We start from the raw sequence: 18,259 nt of genomic DNA on the forward strand, positions 1-18,259 counted from the left end.
GCACCTTTCCATTTGACCTCTATTTGTGGGTAATATGGAATTTGCTATTTAAACAGAACCAGGATTTTATAACAGTCTGTACTGGATAAACGGCTGGAATTCAGATCGATGGATGGAGTGACTGGTGAGCTTTTTCATACACATTCATACTGGTTGTAAAAGGGAAAAAAAGACAAATATACCTCCCTGGTGTGATGAATAAACGACAACTTTGAGTGTGGCACAGTACAGATATTAACACACAAGTCTGCAGACGTTTATTCACTGGGGCAAAATGTGCATTAACTTATCCAGGCACAAAACTAACCAATTTCTGCTGCAGTAAGTAACTACGCTGCGAGATTATTAGGTTAGAACCAATAATTTACAGGATTCCATAACAGGAAAAAACACTGCGAACAAAATAAACCTTATAAAGTGCTTTTGAATGCTTGTTTTGTAGAACTACAAAGCTTTTTTTTTTTTTTAACGAACATTTTAAATTGCTTAAATCTTGGTGAGGTGAGCTTCTGGAAGAGGAGTTATCTGCACTCACTTCTGACAGCTTTCATGAACGCGAGCCGTGTGACACGCCAACTCGTGCCAAACGCAAACATCACAAAATGCTGTTCAACCAGCCTTTAAAAAAACACACACGTCGAATAAAAAAAAAAAATGTTCTTTTGTATATTTGCAGGAGGAAAAAAATTCAGAATGCCAACTAGTTGCAGGTTGAGTGAGGTCATTAAGTGGTCGTCTTATCCAGTGGCGGCAATAACTTCTGACACCCCTCCATGTTCTAGTAAGGAGGCAAATCTATGACGACCCGTCGGATCTGGCCTCTGAGTGGCTTTCAGCTCCTCCATCTTCTCCACTGTGGTCACTCGCGCTGTGGTTTTCTGCTAGCTTGACACGGAGCTGTATAAATATTGCTGCTCTCTCTACCGATGTGTGCTTCAGCGGGGTCATCGCTGGCCCATCCACATGACGCCTGATTAATGCTGTGTTTAGAGTGGGGGTCGCAAGGGGCCTGTCCCAGGACCCCCCGCCACAGAGCATGGAAAGCGTGGCAGTCCGGTCTAGGTCACTCCTCTCAGGTTCTTCAAGGCAACCAAGCCCAACGCGAGTGCCTGAACACATGGGGGAGGCCAATGTCTGGGTTATTTAGCAACGTTATATGAAAGATTTATATTGCAGCTTACCAACAATATAGAGTGTTTCCATGTTAGCCAACAAAGTAAAATGTTAATCATATGATAAATACCAAAGTGAAAATGTCGTGCTTACAACTGCAAGTGATAAATGGTTGCTTTAACAATAGTTAATGCAGTGAAACATGAACCTCACAAACAAAATGTGCCCTCTTCCAGCCATATTGATTTGGTAATGCCTTTTGCGGTTTACCGTTATGAAGACAAACATTTGAAAGCCTTCCTCTGATTTCATAGACCAGTGTTTCCCTATCTGGTCCTGGGAGGTAGCAAGTACACAGACTGTCTGTGGGTCCCCGAGGACCGGATTGGGAAACACTGTAATAGACCATCAAAGAGGGCAGGCAGCTCTGGTCCATGCAGATCTATATGCTTGTCCACAGGACCCTGCACTCAGGCAGGGTCAGAGGTAAAGGTGTAAGCTGCTATAGAACCTCCAAGTAAGATACTCGGCTACCTGTACAAATGATACAGGCCAATGCATCAGATGAGGAGTTGAATGCAGTTTTTACCAGTATTGGAAGCAGCCTTAGATCTCCACGTTGGGGTCTGTGAAGCCCTTCTTGCCCTCGTTAACCAGGACCGGCTTTTCCGTCCTGGTGTGCCACACGAGAACCTGGGGACATTGGAGAAAGCATGAATGTCGAGGGCAGCATCAGGAGGGGGCGGGACACCCGCTGCGTGAATGTGTCCAACTGGCCCGCCTGATTAGGAATTACAGGACAGACCTCATACTAAAGAAACCAATGTGATGTCAAACCACAAGAAAAAAAAAGGCAGGGCTGAAAGGTTCATCTGTTAAGAAGCCAGCTGTGCCAAGCCAGCTGTGCGAAGCCAGCGATTAAAACCTCGATTCTAACACCAGGACTTGTCTTGGTAAAGACAGCTTGTGAGGATTCCCGCACTCAGACAAGAATGCTGTGTTTCCTGCGTTTCTCACAGAACAGGAAAATGGGAGTAAGGCACTTTCCACCCCTGCAGGATGGGCAGGAGAGTGCCAAGCTTTCCCCTGGGGACGGCGCTGTAGCAGCAGGAGAGGAGCAAATCAAGCTGTCCTACAGCCCTGTTTGCTTCCATCTCTGGACAATAGATCTGGAAGCGAAGCTTTTTATTACAGAAATGAGGCTTGAGCTGCACTTGGGTCCCACTGTGATCTGCTATATAGATAAAGAGCCCCTTTGCCTTGATTTCCATCTCACTGTTCGCGCTTGCTATTAACCCCGAGCGTTTGTGCTGAATATAAAAGGTGTGGAAGGCAGTACAGACTCTCCATGCCGCTCCCTGTTGTGCCCCAAACCGTGCGTCACCTCACCTTAGTGCAGTTGGCGGCCTTGGGCTCCAAGTCGCTGAGCGTGACAAGCTCACGCAGCAGGCTGCTCTCCTGGTAGCCACCCTTGACGCCACGCAGTTTGAAGTAGGCCTGAGGCCTCAGGAGGATGAGGCGCAGGTTGACGGCGAAGCCGGCCATGTCGATGGCGAAGGGCCGGTGCGGGTCGAAAACCGTCTTCCAGCCGTAGACCTTGCCGGCGGCATTGACCCGTGGCGACTCGAAGCGCAGGCCGCCCACGAATGCCACGGGCCACACAGACACCGTGCGCGTCGACCGCATCTGTCGCATGGGAGAGTGGGTAGGGCACGGAGGAGAGCCGTATCCACTGCATTTAGAGTCTGAAAACCTCCGCGACACTCCGCTTGCTGTACACACTCTGCTGCACACACACTATTAATAACATACATTTGCCTTACTGTGTTCCTACAACATCCATGCATTGTGCTTTTTGGGATGAGATGGTCTGTCAAATAAATACAGGAATGTAGATGTTTATAAGTCTGCGCAGAATGCAGCGGCCATCACTGTGAGGCAGGATCAGCACCACAGACAGCGGTTTCTCCACGCCTTTGTCCTGCGAGGAAGGCTTGTGGAAGCTGTATTTACACAAAAATGTTCTGAGGGCAAAACGAAATATTACTGGTTCAGAAAGATAACCAATCAGATTGTAGAGGAGCCAACCAATCGGATGTCTTGGTCCCGCCTCCTCTAGTTGCTAGGTCATCTACAAGCCTCTTTTTTTCCCCAAGGTTATCATACACTAACAGATGAGTGTTCTGAAAAGGCCAGGCATCGGCCTGAGCCCCGACCTCACCAAAGACAGCTGTAGCATTTCAGAAAGCAATATGCCACTGCAAAATGACTCTCCTTCAGTGCATGTGTGCATGCTGGACTGTCACTGCTCATTGGCAAGCTGTGATCAACAGCTAGTGTACGCCAATTTCTTATATATTTTAAAGACTCATTGAGCCAAGATCAGCCTTAGACCTACACCCTTGGAGCGCTTACTAACACGCACCCCCTGCTCTACTCTAATGGCACGTCTTACCTCTTCAAACAGCTCCAGGCTGTAGGTGTTGTCATCATCTGCGAAGTAGACGACGCCTCGCTGGGTGGAGTTGGAACCCAGGGTCTCGCGGAGCCAGCGCAGGGCCAAGTTCCTCTGCACGGTGCCCCGCGGAATACGAGGGTCGCGGGCGTCGGCACGGCTCTTGTAACCCCGCGGCGTCTCCACGCTGAGGTGTGTGTAGTTGAGGCCCGTGTTGCGGAGCAGGCGGCCCACCAGGGCTGTGGGCCGGGCTGCGTCCTCCACTAGGATCCAGTGCAGGTTGGGCACGTGCAGGAGTGTGTTTGCCAGCCGCGTTAGCTCCGCCCTCTGCACAGGCCGGCCGTAGGTGGGCGTGACCACGTGGATGGTAGGGAGGGTGTCAGACCAGGGTGGGGGCCGTGTGTACACATACTCGGTGCGAACCACCTCCACAATGTCCCGTTCTGGGGAGCAACGCTCCTTGGAGGTCACTGGGGCTATAGCCATCTCATGCTGGACCTCACTCCTGTCATCTGGGGTGGGAGAAGGCACACAATGACAGGGGTTAGGAAGCCCCGGATCTGGCGTGCATGCCTGGCACATGGCGCAGTCTGCGGCGCTGGTACCTGCTGGCCGCTGCTGTCGGACCACAGGCCTTTCTGGTAGGACAAAGAGTTCTTTGATTAGCTGTTGACAGGCTGCAAGGAGCGAAAGCAGGTGCGGTGAGTCTGAGTGCCCCTTTCTGCTCCTTGGTTAGAAAGCGCCAGGTTTTCGGGGCAGGGTTCATAAGATGGGCTACATGTGGGCTTCTGTGTTAACTAAATTTGCATGCTGTCACAAGGAGCTGTGCAAGCACACAACACAACATACAGTGCTGGCTCTGTCAAGATGAAGCACCAGTGAACTTAAATGATTAGAATGCAAACACTAAAAGTCAGTGGTATGGTCTGGCAAAGCATTAGGGTTACACTGAGGTTTAGGATTAGGGTTATGCTGATTTAGGGTTAGGGCTAGGGTTAGGCATGGCCTATATCTAACCCTAAAGCTAGCTAACCTTGAGCCTGAACCCTACCATAAATGCCAAACATATCCCTAACCAGACCTATCCAGCCATAACCCCGCAGAAGAAATGGTACAACAGAAAACTGCTAGATAAATAATTAATGGTGCCATATTCTTTATAATTTAAATCCCAGAACTCACAGTACAGTTCATCACCGATATCAACAACATCCAGCGCAGTACTACATTAGAAACAGGCCAAGTGTTCAGGAGTGGCAGGATCCCGGACAGGAAGGCAGAGGGTTTGGAGAGTTTGGAGCTATGGACTGCTGGCACCAGCACCGCATGGTGGCCACATGCAATGATGACCTCGTTACTACACTCCCACTAACAGCAGCAGCCTTTACTTCTGTGCCATTGAATGTTAGCAATCTGCAAGTCTGGTTATGTCATTTTTTTTCTATAGTACGTTTATTTATTTAGCTTGGAGTTAGAGCGGAGAGTTATCTGTCGCTAAAGGCATCTGATCAGATGATCAACTGATCTAGGCATTTTTTTTACTCTTATTGTATACCTCCTATTATGTGCAGGGTCTGAAAACAGTTTATTTGTGTGTTAAAACAATCATACCAAGCATTATAACTGACGAGGTAAGTGCAAAGTGCTAAAGTCATCCTTGTGCGTATGTTTTGGCAAGTCGAGACCAATGGGCGTGTTCTTCATCCATTACCCTTTGGAATCGCAAGCATGGGGGCGACGGCACTCCGGTGCCAGACGGTGATGAGCAGCGTCCAGGGCAGCACAATCAGCACTACAGCGAGAACGTCTCTTCTCTTGGGCATCTCCAGCACTGTGCTCATGCCACGTCATCACCTGCGAACAGGGGGTGGGGTCAGTCTGTCACAGGGCAAATACAAACTAGGGGGGTAACGATTCTCCAACGATTCTCCTCTTTTTTGAAGGGGGTGGGGGGACAAGAAAAAAACTTTCACATAAAATTACCACTTCACATTAAATAATAACCACACACCAAAACTTCACATAAAATAATAACCACACACCAAAACTTCACATAAGATAACCGCATAAACAAAATTAAATTAAAAGACAAAACAAAAATCAAAATACTCTACTCTACTGGATGATCAAGATGTTCCCACACCGCCGACTTCAATGTGTCACGGTCTTCTGCAATCTAATGGTTATTATCCATCTGGAGCTAATGACACTAGCCTAACTCTTACCACAGGCACAATCACTCAATCATGATTGGACCAAAACAGTCATATGACACACAGAGTGGGATTGTTGGATGTTACTATATTACTTTGTGATATCCCTGGTTATATGATCACATTGTGACACAGAAATAGCAGCTTGTGTGGCTGCCTGTATTCAAACCGATAATAGCAATGGTTAGGGATGGATAATATGGACCTCGGCATTTTTTAGCTGAACGGCGATATAAACTTTCCCCATAAAGTAATAACAAATAGTTCCAAGTCAGAGCCAAATGTCCCCAGTATCACATAGGCAGTTTTATTAACAGACTGCTGTACATGTCGTACATGAAAAAATGGCTCAAAATAAATTACCCACTTATATTTTACCAACCAACTCCTCTACCAGCTTGCCTTGTGTCGGTCTCCATGATGTTGCTGCGTGCAGGACTTGTGAGGGGGAGGGGCAGGTGGTGTGCAGAGGGGGAGGGGTGAACTATATTGTCTCATCCTATATCTTGTAGGAAAATATATCAATATATCTAAAAAAAACTCGATACATTGCCCAGCCCTAGTAATGGAAAACAGGAAAGTGACTAGTCCTCACTCCCTATTGAGACCGAAAGACAAGGCTCTATCCTGTGCAAGCCACCTAACAAAGACCGAGCAGTCAGGCTGCCACAAGGTAGGATGATCAAGAAGGCAAGTCACTCATCACCAATGTTTGGTTCCTGACATTTTATCTTGTAGCTCCTGCCTGGACGTGATCAAACATGATTTATTGTCCTAAACCCTGTAAAAAGGTTGGCATCACGCACAAGTTTAGAGAAGAAGGTTGAGAAGGCTGTGCATAACAACATCTGCTGCACCGTAGAACATCATCGGAAAAGAAAATCCTTCCTCTCAAAGAGTGCCTCTGGTCTGGTTCATTGCTTAAGGCTAAAACAACTTAAGTTAACACTTACATGTGCTATAGTGTTAATTGTGAAATGAAAAATGTTTTGTAGCATTCCTTTCTCTCAAAGTAATGTAATGTAATGTAGATGTAATGTAAGGACAGCTCAACAGGCAGCACTTGCAGCAGTAGACTGGGGGGGGGGGTAAATATTATGGTACTATCTTCCAGAACTGTGACACAAGATCGCGAACATTTGTATTGTGATTTCTTACACCATTAATATATACACATAGACCTATACACTACAGCCGCAGAGACTAATTGGCCTAATCATGTGTTCCATTTGAACTCATAATTTGGAAATTCCGAGTTCCTAGCTGGAATTTTCAACTGAAACGCCTCCTGAAGTCGGACTACATAACCCTGACTTCAGAATTCAAGATGGCTGCTTCCATTATCAACAGAAGTTAAAGTTAGCACTTTGTTAGCACTTACATCTTTTTTGTGGCTTATTAAACTGGTTGTACACACAGCCCGCCCAACCGCTATCTGTGGACATGTTGCTACGGTGTTTTTATGCGCAAAATACTACGTAATGTGTTATCAACTGATATTGCTAACAATGGCTAACAATTAACCGGGCTAGAACCAGGGCCTGTTTCAGAAAGCAGGATTTCTTGCTTAGCCAGATAACTTGTCAAATTTAAGTCTGGACTAAATGGACGTGAACGAAGATAAAGGTCATTTTAACTGGGGTAAATTAAACCCAACAAGTTATCCAGCTAAGAAAGAAATCTTGCTTTTTAAAATCGATCCCTGGTATTGCTAAATGGCTTTCCGACTTGCTGTACTGGAACACAGTAAACTTTCATTCCCAGCTCTGACTTCCGAAGTAAATGGACTGCAGAATAACTCGTCTCTTTCGTCAATGGGACGAAACCAGAGGACCCAAAGGAAACCTATGTAACACAAAGGCAATATAGAAACTCCACACACTCAGGCCAGAGGTGGCATTCAAACATTGCATATAAGCACAATGATAGATCTGTCATTTGTCTTATATGGTTGCATGATTTACAGGGACGACCATTACGATATCACGCAATCCAAAATTAAACAAACAAGCAAGCAAACAAACAAATAAATAAGACAAAACTCAAGTAATACGAATAAAAAACCTCCAAAATGAAAAGCTTACCGATATGTGTCACACTCACAGCCTGAAAAATTGGTACTTTGCACACTCCAGGTGTTACGTATGAAATAAGATGCACTTAATCTTGTTTTAACGGCTGGTGTATTTTCTACAAATAAACTTCAGCATAGAGAAATTCAACCCATTTCAGCATCAAATTACTGCCACGTCAACATTTCTGTAAATTGCCTGGGAGGGATGAGCTCAGCGTGCACACCTGTGGAGCTGCGGTTTTACATACTTATCTTCGGTTCCTCTGAAATGCTTCTTCTTCACTCTTTGCACATCAAGGGGGAGGTTTCACAGCCAGCGCTCACGCCGCTTCTCTCCCATCTCCTGCTGGCATAGAATAAGATTTGAATAAGATAAATGTGGAGTGACCTGTCACACGTCCATTACTCTCATTTCTCCAACAGAACCTAAAAAAGTGCCCTGCAGATCAGCGGTCTCCCACTGCTGAGTAAGAGCCCTTCAAATGTAATGAACCCTCATGACTTTCAGACTGAAGAGCCCCACACTAAATAATCTCACCAGCCCTGATTTTCACCTGTCGCTGTGTCTGTGGCATGAATGCATAGAGCTGCAGCTGCACTCTCCTCCAGAGCCAAGACCAACATCTTCATTTTGTGTTAACTTCATCACAGTGGAAAAGTTCTAAGGCTCACACTGCTACACTTTTTTGTTTTTCAGCAGATGATTCATAGTCAGGCTGCTTTCATTGCGGAGTGGCCAAAGAAAGCGGTGTGAATGAGCACAAACGACAGGCACATACACATTCCACCTTATTCTGGTATTTAAACAAAAAAAATTTTGCCAATTTCACAGCAATGTAATTTCGTTCCTAGAATAAAATGAAGATAAATTTATGAATGGGCCGATAGTCATTTTTTCAGTTCCGATACACTGCCGATACTGATAGATTCCAACACAAGAGTTCTTTTTACTTTGACAATTTCATTAGAGGTGCACTGATCCCACTTTTTCAGTGCAGATATGATCCTGATATCTGAACAAAGGGTATCATACCGATCTGATACCAGAGCTTTTTTTTTTTGGAAAACTAGTAAATACAAATGGAAAAAAAATATGCGAAAAGCTTTGCTAAGTAGACTACTAGAAACATACATAATATACTCTTCCAGCTCATCTTCTTTTAAGTGTTTTTAAGGCATTTACAGTTCAATTTGCTTATCTTCCAAACAAGGATACACAAGTGGCAAATGCTTAAAATCCCCCACAATTTTTCTTCCACTGGCAACAGCATCACTTACACTTCTTGCAACAGGAACCCTTCTTGTATCACAAGCTGCGGCAAGTGCACAAAACAGCCGAAGCTAGCGACTCCGAAATCATCCAATGCTTTTTTTTATATTACTGGCATTGTCTCACAGTTGTGTGCGCTTTGTTAAGTGGGATATTCCACTAAACACTTCTTCCATTTCTCAAAACTTTGTTTTTACAAAGATTGCAAATAGCTCTGCTAATAGTTCCCATTAAAAGTGTAAAACACTTACATATTGTCACCCTCCTAGATCTGATGTTCTTACTGCAAAGGGCATGCACATGACATCACAGCAGGCAGAAATCACTGTGCTCATATCTAGAGTGGCAAAAAAACGAGTGGCAGCATTATCAGCTTGAATGGAGCTTTTTACAGACTGCCAAAAACTAAATAAGTAAGTATTGGATGTGGATCCGTCACATATGGCCGATACCTGATCCATCTTGTTAGGGTTATCTTCTTCTAAAGATACGCTGAAAACCGATCGGTCTCTGAACACAGAACAACACAGACAGCTGTGATGACTTTTTACTTGATGTAAGGGAAGTCCGGTCCTGACCTCGAGGTGTCAGCCTCTCAGCCAGACACAGCCAACATCGAAAGAGGAACTCCCCTCGCAGTGTCTTTTACTGAGGTACACGAACAGGATATGCAAATAACATTCAACATTGTTTATCACCATGTATGGGGTGGAAATATTCAAGCAACAATTCTTAAGAAGTGTTATTGCTAAATTAAGATCAAGCTGCTGCAGGGTGTTATTTCTAAGAAATGGCACCTAGCAAAATGACAATAATAAAAGTACATATTTCTATAACACATCTAATAGGTATGAATCGGTGCCGACCCTCTATAAAGGTGCGCCTCTATAAATTTTGAAGTTAAGGACAATTTCCAAATGGGTAATGATCTTCTGCCTGGCTGCTGCAGCTCCTTTAGGGAAGTGGGCTTAACAGCCATTATGCAAGGATTAAAGCAAAACTTCACATGCACAAGGTCCTCTATTTAGGATGTGACCCCTGAACTAGGAGAGCTGCCTCATCCATTTTCCTAACAGATTTTACTGAATAAAAGAGTTTCCTGAAGCTGCTCCTGAATTCTGTTCTATACTAGGATCCATGAGTCCATAGCATGACCCAAATGTCCATAAAAATGGGCAAAAATCAAGCTGTATGCCACCTAGGACAAAGGTCCTTAATGCTCATTAATCAGTGATTAAAGAAAACAAGAAAAACCCAGGGTTCTGTGACATCACAGCTAAGCCTAATGATAATCTATACAAAGCATAACACTACAATCAATTTCTCCCTGCAGCAGCAGAGTCATTTCAAAGTGATACCACTGCACTTCCAAGCTCAGCTTCCTGCTGTGTCATTTCATCTAATCTTCTCTTCCTGTAAGCTAAAATCGACGACTGGATGTCAGTGATAAGAAGCCTTTGGGTCTGCGGTCATGCTACTGAATTCAGAACCGGCTGAGCACAATAAGGCGGTACAGTGAAGAAGCCAGAATATGTCAAGCAGTGTTTCCCCTACCATTATATTAGGTGACTGCTGTCATTTAAAGAAACACATGAACACCATGAATCCCGTCGGTGTCTGTCTACCTCCCCCCCCCCACCCCCAAAAGCTGTAAATCTAGGGGAAACACTGTCAAGGGTACAGACCCAATCAGAGACGGAAAAAAAGGAGAGGGGTGGGGGGTTGGCCCTAGACCGTTGTTTCTCAACCTGGTCCTCAGGGACCCTCAGACAGACCACCTTTTTGCTCCCTGCCAGTAAGGAGAAAAAATGGGTACAGTTCTGGCAGGGAGCAAAAACGTGGACTGTCGGGAGGTCCCTGAGGACTGGTTAGAGAAAAACAGCCCTAGATCAAACCATTAAATACTCCAGGGGACTATGCAACCCTAATCAGCATTTTACAGATAGAATTAGAGACAGAAATGGCTCCAATTAAGCTGTCCAGCCACAAATTCATTTTAATGAACCTATGAAGGTTACTGGGTCGACAAAACCTCTTTTAATCAGATGCCATTAGCAGAAAATGGAGTAACAAAAACTGATAAATTATGCATTCTGTTCACCTTTTTATGGGGACTTCTCTGACTGCAGAATACAAAAGGAACCTTTCCTCACCTAAAGCTGCATACTGTCTCACTTCCTAGTTACCAAAATGATTACTCAAGTGTAATTCAGGTCACCAGTCAAACAAGCCAAGGATATAAGGTTGAACAGATCATAAATCGCAACATGAAGAAGTGTGGAACTTTATCGATATAAGTAAGAAGCAGTGTTTCAGTAAAAAACAAAGAAAAAAACATGAAATATCAACCATCAAACAATTCCTACTAAAAAATATATTTTAATATTCAAAATGTACAGGGCTATATTCCTTCAAATATAAAAAAGTGCATGTTTTATGATCTGCCTTTTCTTCGAAACCGATCTGTACTGCAAGGTCCGCGATTTCATTTTGTCTTTCTTTAATGGGTAAAATATACAGTATAATATCAGTATCAAAACAAGTATGGACTCTGTAGCAGCTCCATGGAAAATGATTAAGTAGACTCCAGATAAAATGTGTGTTCATTAATTTGGATCTGGTCCCAAGGACTGAGCTGACCCGAGGGTGATTTCACTGCGGCTGCATTTTATGGAAAATGTTGTGTTTGTAATCATACCAAACACTACAGAAAATGACAATATTGTAACACTTTCCCACACTTTAGTTCTGCCTTAGGTATTTTAGTGTTTTTTTTTCTTTTATCCATTTTTTTGCAGAGTAGGGGAAACGCAGAAAACACAACTATAATAACAGTATACAAAATACAGGTAAACTAAACATGACATTTTTGAGCTTAAGGACACTGAAAATCCAAATGCACGACTGGGTTAAAATTAAGATATTTCGGATAAGTGTAATCAAAGCAATTAAAACCTACAATTGGTTTATTAGCTAAATAACGGACCCTTGCTTGTTCCTCGTCCACCTGGGATTAAACAGCACACATTTAAAAGAAAAAAAAATAGATAACGGGTTTTATTATGCCTATGAAAAGATGTCTGTTCTCTCCTGTTGCACTCTCAGGCAGTGATGCTATACTAGAGCTACTTTTCTACAAATAACAGATATATTCAAACGACAGTTACTGTGCTTACAGGGCACTTTTGTTAGTCAAACATAAATTACATATATACAACGCAAAGAACCGCTCTATTCAACCGTTCACCCCGTTTTCTCCAGGGAAACATTCAAACCAAAAGTAGGGTGGCTTATTAACGGTGTGAAGCTGCAACTCAAATGTATTATTTACGCAAAAGTAACCACAATAAGTGCAAGCATTCAATGAACTGTTGCTTGTGCAAATGGAAAATGAGGCATCATTTCACTTCATCCATTAGCGACTGAGTGGCAGGACGGCGCGAGCCACATCAATGCACCATTACAGCTTACATTTAAAACCGTCTTTTAGAAAATTGTTGTTGCTGCGCGTCGTTTATTGCCTTGTTAAATGTTGAAAAGCCACAAACTGCACCGACAGACACTCATTACGCAGTTTTATAACAGCCGCCATCCGCTCATTTGAAGTCTAGCAATGTAAATGATAAATACGTAGAGAATGATAAAAAAAATTATTACAGATATTTCCGAGCGAGGGGACGGCTCCCGAATAAAGCCTACGGTCTGAGACCACGGAGGCGCTTCAAAGGGCCACGTTTGCCTGCCCAGACTTTAAAGCGAGTCACGGACGAGCTCGTCCTTAGTTACAGTCAATGTCAGATTTTTATTTATTAATTTTACCGTCATTTTACGATGCCTTCTGTGCTGTCCTTCCGTTCTTACTGTTATTATTATTATGACGTCTCTCTCCCTTTCATCCCTTCCCTCCCGCGCAAAGGTCAGGCGCAGCGGGTCGCGCGCTCCTAACGTAAAATCCGCGGACCTTTAGAGTTCGAAAACTAGGCGCCGCATTTCAAACGGGCCCAGACGCTTTTAGCGGGAAGTTCCGACCGTGCAGAAAAATAACTGAAGGCTAATTGGGGTGATTATCAGTACATATATGCGGTCAAAGTAGCAGAGAACCCACGATAGTTGTGTTACATGTCCAAGCAATGTTTCACCCAAGCGTAAGCCCCAAACGGAACCGTGACTTTTGTGTACCGTTACACCCCTACTAAACACAGACTGGAAATATGTTTAGCCTAAATCCTATTTCGGAAATGTGATCGCATAGCCTAGGGCAGTGTTTCTCAGCCTTGTTCGCACCCTATCATTACAATACCAGCTCAGTCGCAACCCTATAAGAAGTATAGGTTTAAATGAACTCTACGATCAGGTGCGCAGTGCAATATGCAATTTACGCAAATCATTGCCTATCGCACAAATCTGATTGGATGTGGCAGTGAATATTAAATTAAGCATCCGCGTTTTGTCTCCTTGGATTGGTTAAATGTTCACTAGTTTTGCGCTAAGCATTTGCAGACCCAAGACCCGTTTATATAGGTTAATTTTACGGTTGGGTGGGAAATCTGATCGTGGATCAGCATAGGAGCTTGCTGGTTTTAAAATGCTTTCATTTCCAACTTTGCATCGGATCCGTGTATATGATGGATTTACAACCATACATCCATTTTCTGGAACCGCGTGTCATGTTCAGGACCGCGGGGGGTATGGAGTATATCCTGGAGGCTACGGGCGTAAGGCAGGTATCAACCCAGGATGGAGCACCAACCCATCGCAGGGCACACTCACACACCATTCCATGGGCGTCGCCGCCATTAAATCCGTGTCCCCTTCACATTTCATAATTATTAATTTGGACCCCCCCCCCCCCAACACACACACATTTAGCATAAAAATTTTGTTCACACAGCGCTGTTTCGGTTCCTTCGCAAAAGAATCCATTCCACTTAATCGATATGAGAATACACCAGTGTGTCCCCCCCTACATTCAAAATACTTCTGACGCCCCCGCACCATTCACTCACGCACACACCTATGGGCAATTTGACAACCCAAGTTAGCCTCAACATGTTTTTGGTCTGTGGGGGAAAACTGCAGTACCCGAAGGAAACCCCACGATGACACAGGGAGAACATGCAAACTCCACACATATGGAGCCGTGACAGAGACTCGAACGCAGGTTCCCCTGGTGTGAGGCGACAGTGCTAACCGTGCCGGTACTTGCTAATCTATTTATTCATTCATTTATCTATTTATTTATTTGTTTATACCAATGATTTTCGTTTTATAGTGGAAACACCAAAAAGTTTTGTTTTGATGATAAGATCGGAAAACGGGAAATAAAATACCCGTATAGATGTGGGATTCGTTGACAGTTTTGTTTCGACCCGGACATTCTTGCCGCATACGTGTAGCATTAATTCGCGATGCAATGGGGGGAGGCAATATGGAAATTTCATTATTGGAAAAACACAGCAATTGAGGATCTTGTGCTGATATTGCATTAGCCTTGTGCACTCATTTTGGGACGTAGGTTTTCAGAGAGGAATGTGCGGAGGTCGTGCGCTAAGCAGAGGCTTGGAAGGATCATCAAAACTAAATGCCGATTTGGTTTTTCCACTACAAAACGAAAATCAATTGGCCGTCATATACATGGACCACGCTGGCCTCGGCTAGGTCCCTGAACAAGCCGGCTCGCCCTGAGCCCCGCCCCTCCTCATAATCGGGCCTGTTGCCTGGGATAGCCCCTGGCACCTCATATTATACTTTGGCCAAGGATACGTGGTTAGAACATTAATTTTTGACTATTACTTGAATAAAAATGGGCTTTAAAAGTTAACTTGTGAATTAGCACATCTTGAACTGAATACCACTGAAGATGCACTGTAATAGGCTAACTTGTTCTCGGAAAAATTAACGGATTACGGCTTCAAGTGAAACCCATACATGAAGTCGCTAAATATCATCATAAATATATAAGTAACACATGACTTTCACCATACATAATGACACATTTTCGTAAACGTAATTATTGGTTAAAATCGAAATTTACCGTGCAATATCTTTAAATAGCCTATAAATCTTATTCCATGGGAAACTACGTTCAGATACTAATGTAATAAACATTTAAAACTGAAAGAATCAATCGAAAGTGGATTATAGAATATGGTTGCTGAAAACGAACCTTTTCAACTTTTTTATGTTATATTTCGCTGGCGCATATTGACAACCCCAATTAGCCTCGGCTTCTCAGTTTGCAATGAAACTGCAAAAACATTTATTTTCAAAACACAATTGGGCAGTCGAACTAGACGACGCATTGACTAACAAACCTAGTATCAAAACTAACATTATTTTTCTACAGCAGTTGCTGATTATACGCTATAATCCCAGCAGTGAAATGCTGACAGTCCTTATATGGAACAGTAACGTTGTCACACTCGCTCTTGATACTTTCGGCCTTGGATACTGGTCTCCCCTACACTGGACTGGAATACCCTTAAATTAATTGAAAAAGATTTGTGGTTACTGATAATAAACAAAACACAACATATTACTTACATCCTCAAAATGAAAAATATATACCTACAGAAATTATTTTTAAGGAATAAAGTATTTAGGCCTAAGTTATTTTGAAATAATATAAAGCAGAATGCTGATAAAACACTGCATTACTTTTGTTGCGTTTTGGACAGTATCGACGGGTGTGAGCTTTGTCTCCAGTAGACTGGCAGGTTGGACAAACATAGTTCCTCAGAACTGGGCAGATGACTTTGTTGTCCTTGTCTTTGAGTCGGTGCGAGCGATAAACTTCAGCCGTCTCCCCATTCTGTTTGCAGAATCCGCAGACCGCACTGTCGCTGTAGTCGGAGATGGCACTTGCCGAGCTCGAGCTGGATGCGCCACCGCTGCATACGCGTGATTCGTGCGGTTGTTTCTTCACAACTGCAGGGTCACAGCTTTTGGGAACTACAAATTCTCCTCTTCGGCACTGAGTGCGCAGCTTCTCCATTAAAGTCCCCAGCTGCATATAATCGCGCCACATGTCGAAAAGTCCGCTATGATCCGCCGGTTTTTTCTCGTTGCGAAATCCGCGCTCCATTTAATTGCTTGTTTTTCGTTTAAAGTCAACACAAATTGTGGTCTGTTGTATATAGGCGACCACTCAAGGAATGCAGACATGCTGTCTAAGTCAAGAGAAACATTGTATCAGGTACGTGCAGATGGGACTGAGGGTGCCAGATAGGGGTGGGGCATATGAAAATAGTGAAAATAAATGGCAATACTTCTGAACGACATTGCGAATGTTTCTCAAATCAACAATTCACTTTTCTGCTATAAATACTGAGTTATTTATAAAACAAAAAGTTAGTTTTTTCAAAATAAACTATACCATACAGAACCTATCCATCAGTAGGCTTTCAAATAAGTTAGTGGTGTCGCGAGTTGCGCCAACAGAAGGCCATGCTGACAAAGCCCGTGGTTTTGGTATCCTCTCCATGGAGTCCAAACTATTTCCATATAGGGGAACACGCATGTCTTTCGGTTACCAGTTCTTGCTCGCTTTTCTCTTACTCTCTCATTTTTGTTTAATTTCTCACAAATGCACCACACTATTAATTAGTCCAACTGCAAGGAAGAAAACTATCAATGACTCGGAGAACGCACGTATGCAAAAACAGCGGCTGTAAACCTAACACTGATTTTTAAACATACTAGGTAATCATTGAAATTCCTCACCTAGTTCTTTCGCCAATATCTCAAAAAATGTATTTGAAAATACGGAAATACCATTGTACGATACATTACTTTGAGAAACATCACATTTTGCTTCGTTACTATCTTGTGGAGTAAACTGACTCCAAACGGAACTACGTTTTCTTTATGTGGTTTAGTCTCCCCGTTTCATCCAACTGCACTTTCCTTCTCAAATCACTCTCTATGACTGACTGACTGACGTACTTGAAGCCGTGGATCTCAGTCTGAGGCCGGAAGAGCAGTTCCAATCCTAACACTGACGTTCAGGTTCTGGTAGTAGCCTATAGGCCTATAGTCACGTCCTGCTCTCTTTAACACGCTTATTTTGCTTGTTCTCTGTTAGTACCATGTATGTTCGCCTTTACACTATGTTCTTGCCACTTAAGCACCAGAATTTACCCCCGGGATCAATAAAGCTAATCTTAACGAATATTTCGAATTAACAAAATTGTTAGAATCCATTGTGAAAAAATGAAACAAGATATATACGAGATATAAGATCGAAAGAATATATATTTCATTATCAGTCCTTAGTGTCGAATGATTAAAAACGCCCCTCACAGATTCATAATGTCTAAGACGACTCTGCCAAATGTAGGAAAACTGACAGCAGAAATGAATAATTAATTTAACTTAAATTCCTTAGTCTTTTAATGAAACAGCTTACTAAGACCTAGTCAGTGTAGGTTTTGCTCGTTTTAAACATGCATTAATTTCCAAAATATGAAGGGTTAACTTTAGTTAAGCGAATGTCGGTTTCAAATGACCCCGCCTTGAAAATGTGTATTGCTTCTACGGTTTGATTCATTGTAAATGTTTTAGAGTTTTTTTACCATGACTTTTTTTCATTTACCTCGAGTCGCCCCAATGTTATGAAACAACATAATACTCAAAATGAGATAAATAAATATATCTATACATAAATTAATTACTGAAATATTTATTTAGGCCTATTCATTTAGTTACTGTATACCTTTATTTAAACATGATTCAAAAATGTATATTTCATATACATAACGTTTGTCTTCCACATATATCTTTAAATTGTACTTCGTAATAATACTGAGATTTTCATGAGACAGTTATTATTATAAAATATTGTTTAACTTCCTTAAATAAATTTAATTATACTTCGCAATGAAGTTCGACTTCTCACGTTGAAGTATTTCTTAATAACGGTTTTCCGAATCAGCTGTCGATTTCATAATGCCTCTTTATAAAATATCACTTTCTGTCACGCTGTCAATTACTTTCTATAGATAGATAGATAGATAGATAGATAGATAGATAGATAGATAGAAATGTTTGATTACAAGGTAACGTCACTACCGTCCGAATTAGACCAAACAATTCGAAAGACTATACTGCAATCGAATAATTGCATAATCCACGAG

General features: G+C 42.8%; 1 protein-coding gene across 22 annotated transcripts in view; it reads right to left on the reverse strand.

Annotated features, from left to right (window-relative positions):
* Positions 1 to 216: 216 nt before the first annotated feature.
* The window catches only part of LOC125721722 (galactosylgalactosylxylosylprotein 3-beta-glucuronosyltransferase 1-like), a 40,351-nt gene continuing 22,308 nt past the window's right edge, over positions 217 to 18,259 (reverse strand). For 4 of the 22 annotated variants that reach the window (XM_048997731.1, XM_048997743.1, XM_048997747.1 and 1 more), the window contains 7 exons: positions 8,104 to 8,198; positions 5,280 to 5,422; positions 4,174 to 4,245; positions 3,569 to 4,080; positions 2,503 to 2,799; positions 1,703 to 1,806; positions 217 to 1,109 (listed from right to left, as the gene is read on the reverse strand). In XM_048997731.1, the coding sequence (XP_048853688.1) occupies positions 1,720 to 1,806; positions 2,503 to 2,799; positions 3,569 to 4,080; positions 4,174 to 4,245; positions 5,280 to 5,409 (1,098 nt within the window). In that variant the 5' untranslated portion in view covers positions 5,410 to 5,422; positions 8,104 to 8,198 and the 3' untranslated portion in view covers positions 217 to 1,109; positions 1,703 to 1,719. Of the gene's footprint in view, positions 1,110 to 1,702; positions 1,807 to 2,502; positions 2,800 to 3,568; positions 4,081 to 4,173; positions 4,246 to 5,279; positions 5,423 to 8,079; positions 8,202 to 9,376; positions 9,463 to 9,577; positions 10,887 to 12,944; positions 13,525 to 18,259 lie in introns of those variants that run through there. The other 18 variants (XM_048997735.1, XM_048997749.1, XM_048997732.1 and 15 more) reach the window with 15 other exon arrangements.

Source organism: Brienomyrus brachyistius, unplaced genomic scaffold (assembly GCF_023856365.1).
Source record: "Brienomyrus brachyistius isolate T26 unplaced genomic scaffold, BBRACH_0.4 scaffold35, whole genome shotgun sequence".
Lineage (NCBI taxonomy): Eukaryota > Metazoa > Chordata > Actinopteri > Osteoglossiformes > Mormyridae > Brienomyrus > Brienomyrus brachyistius.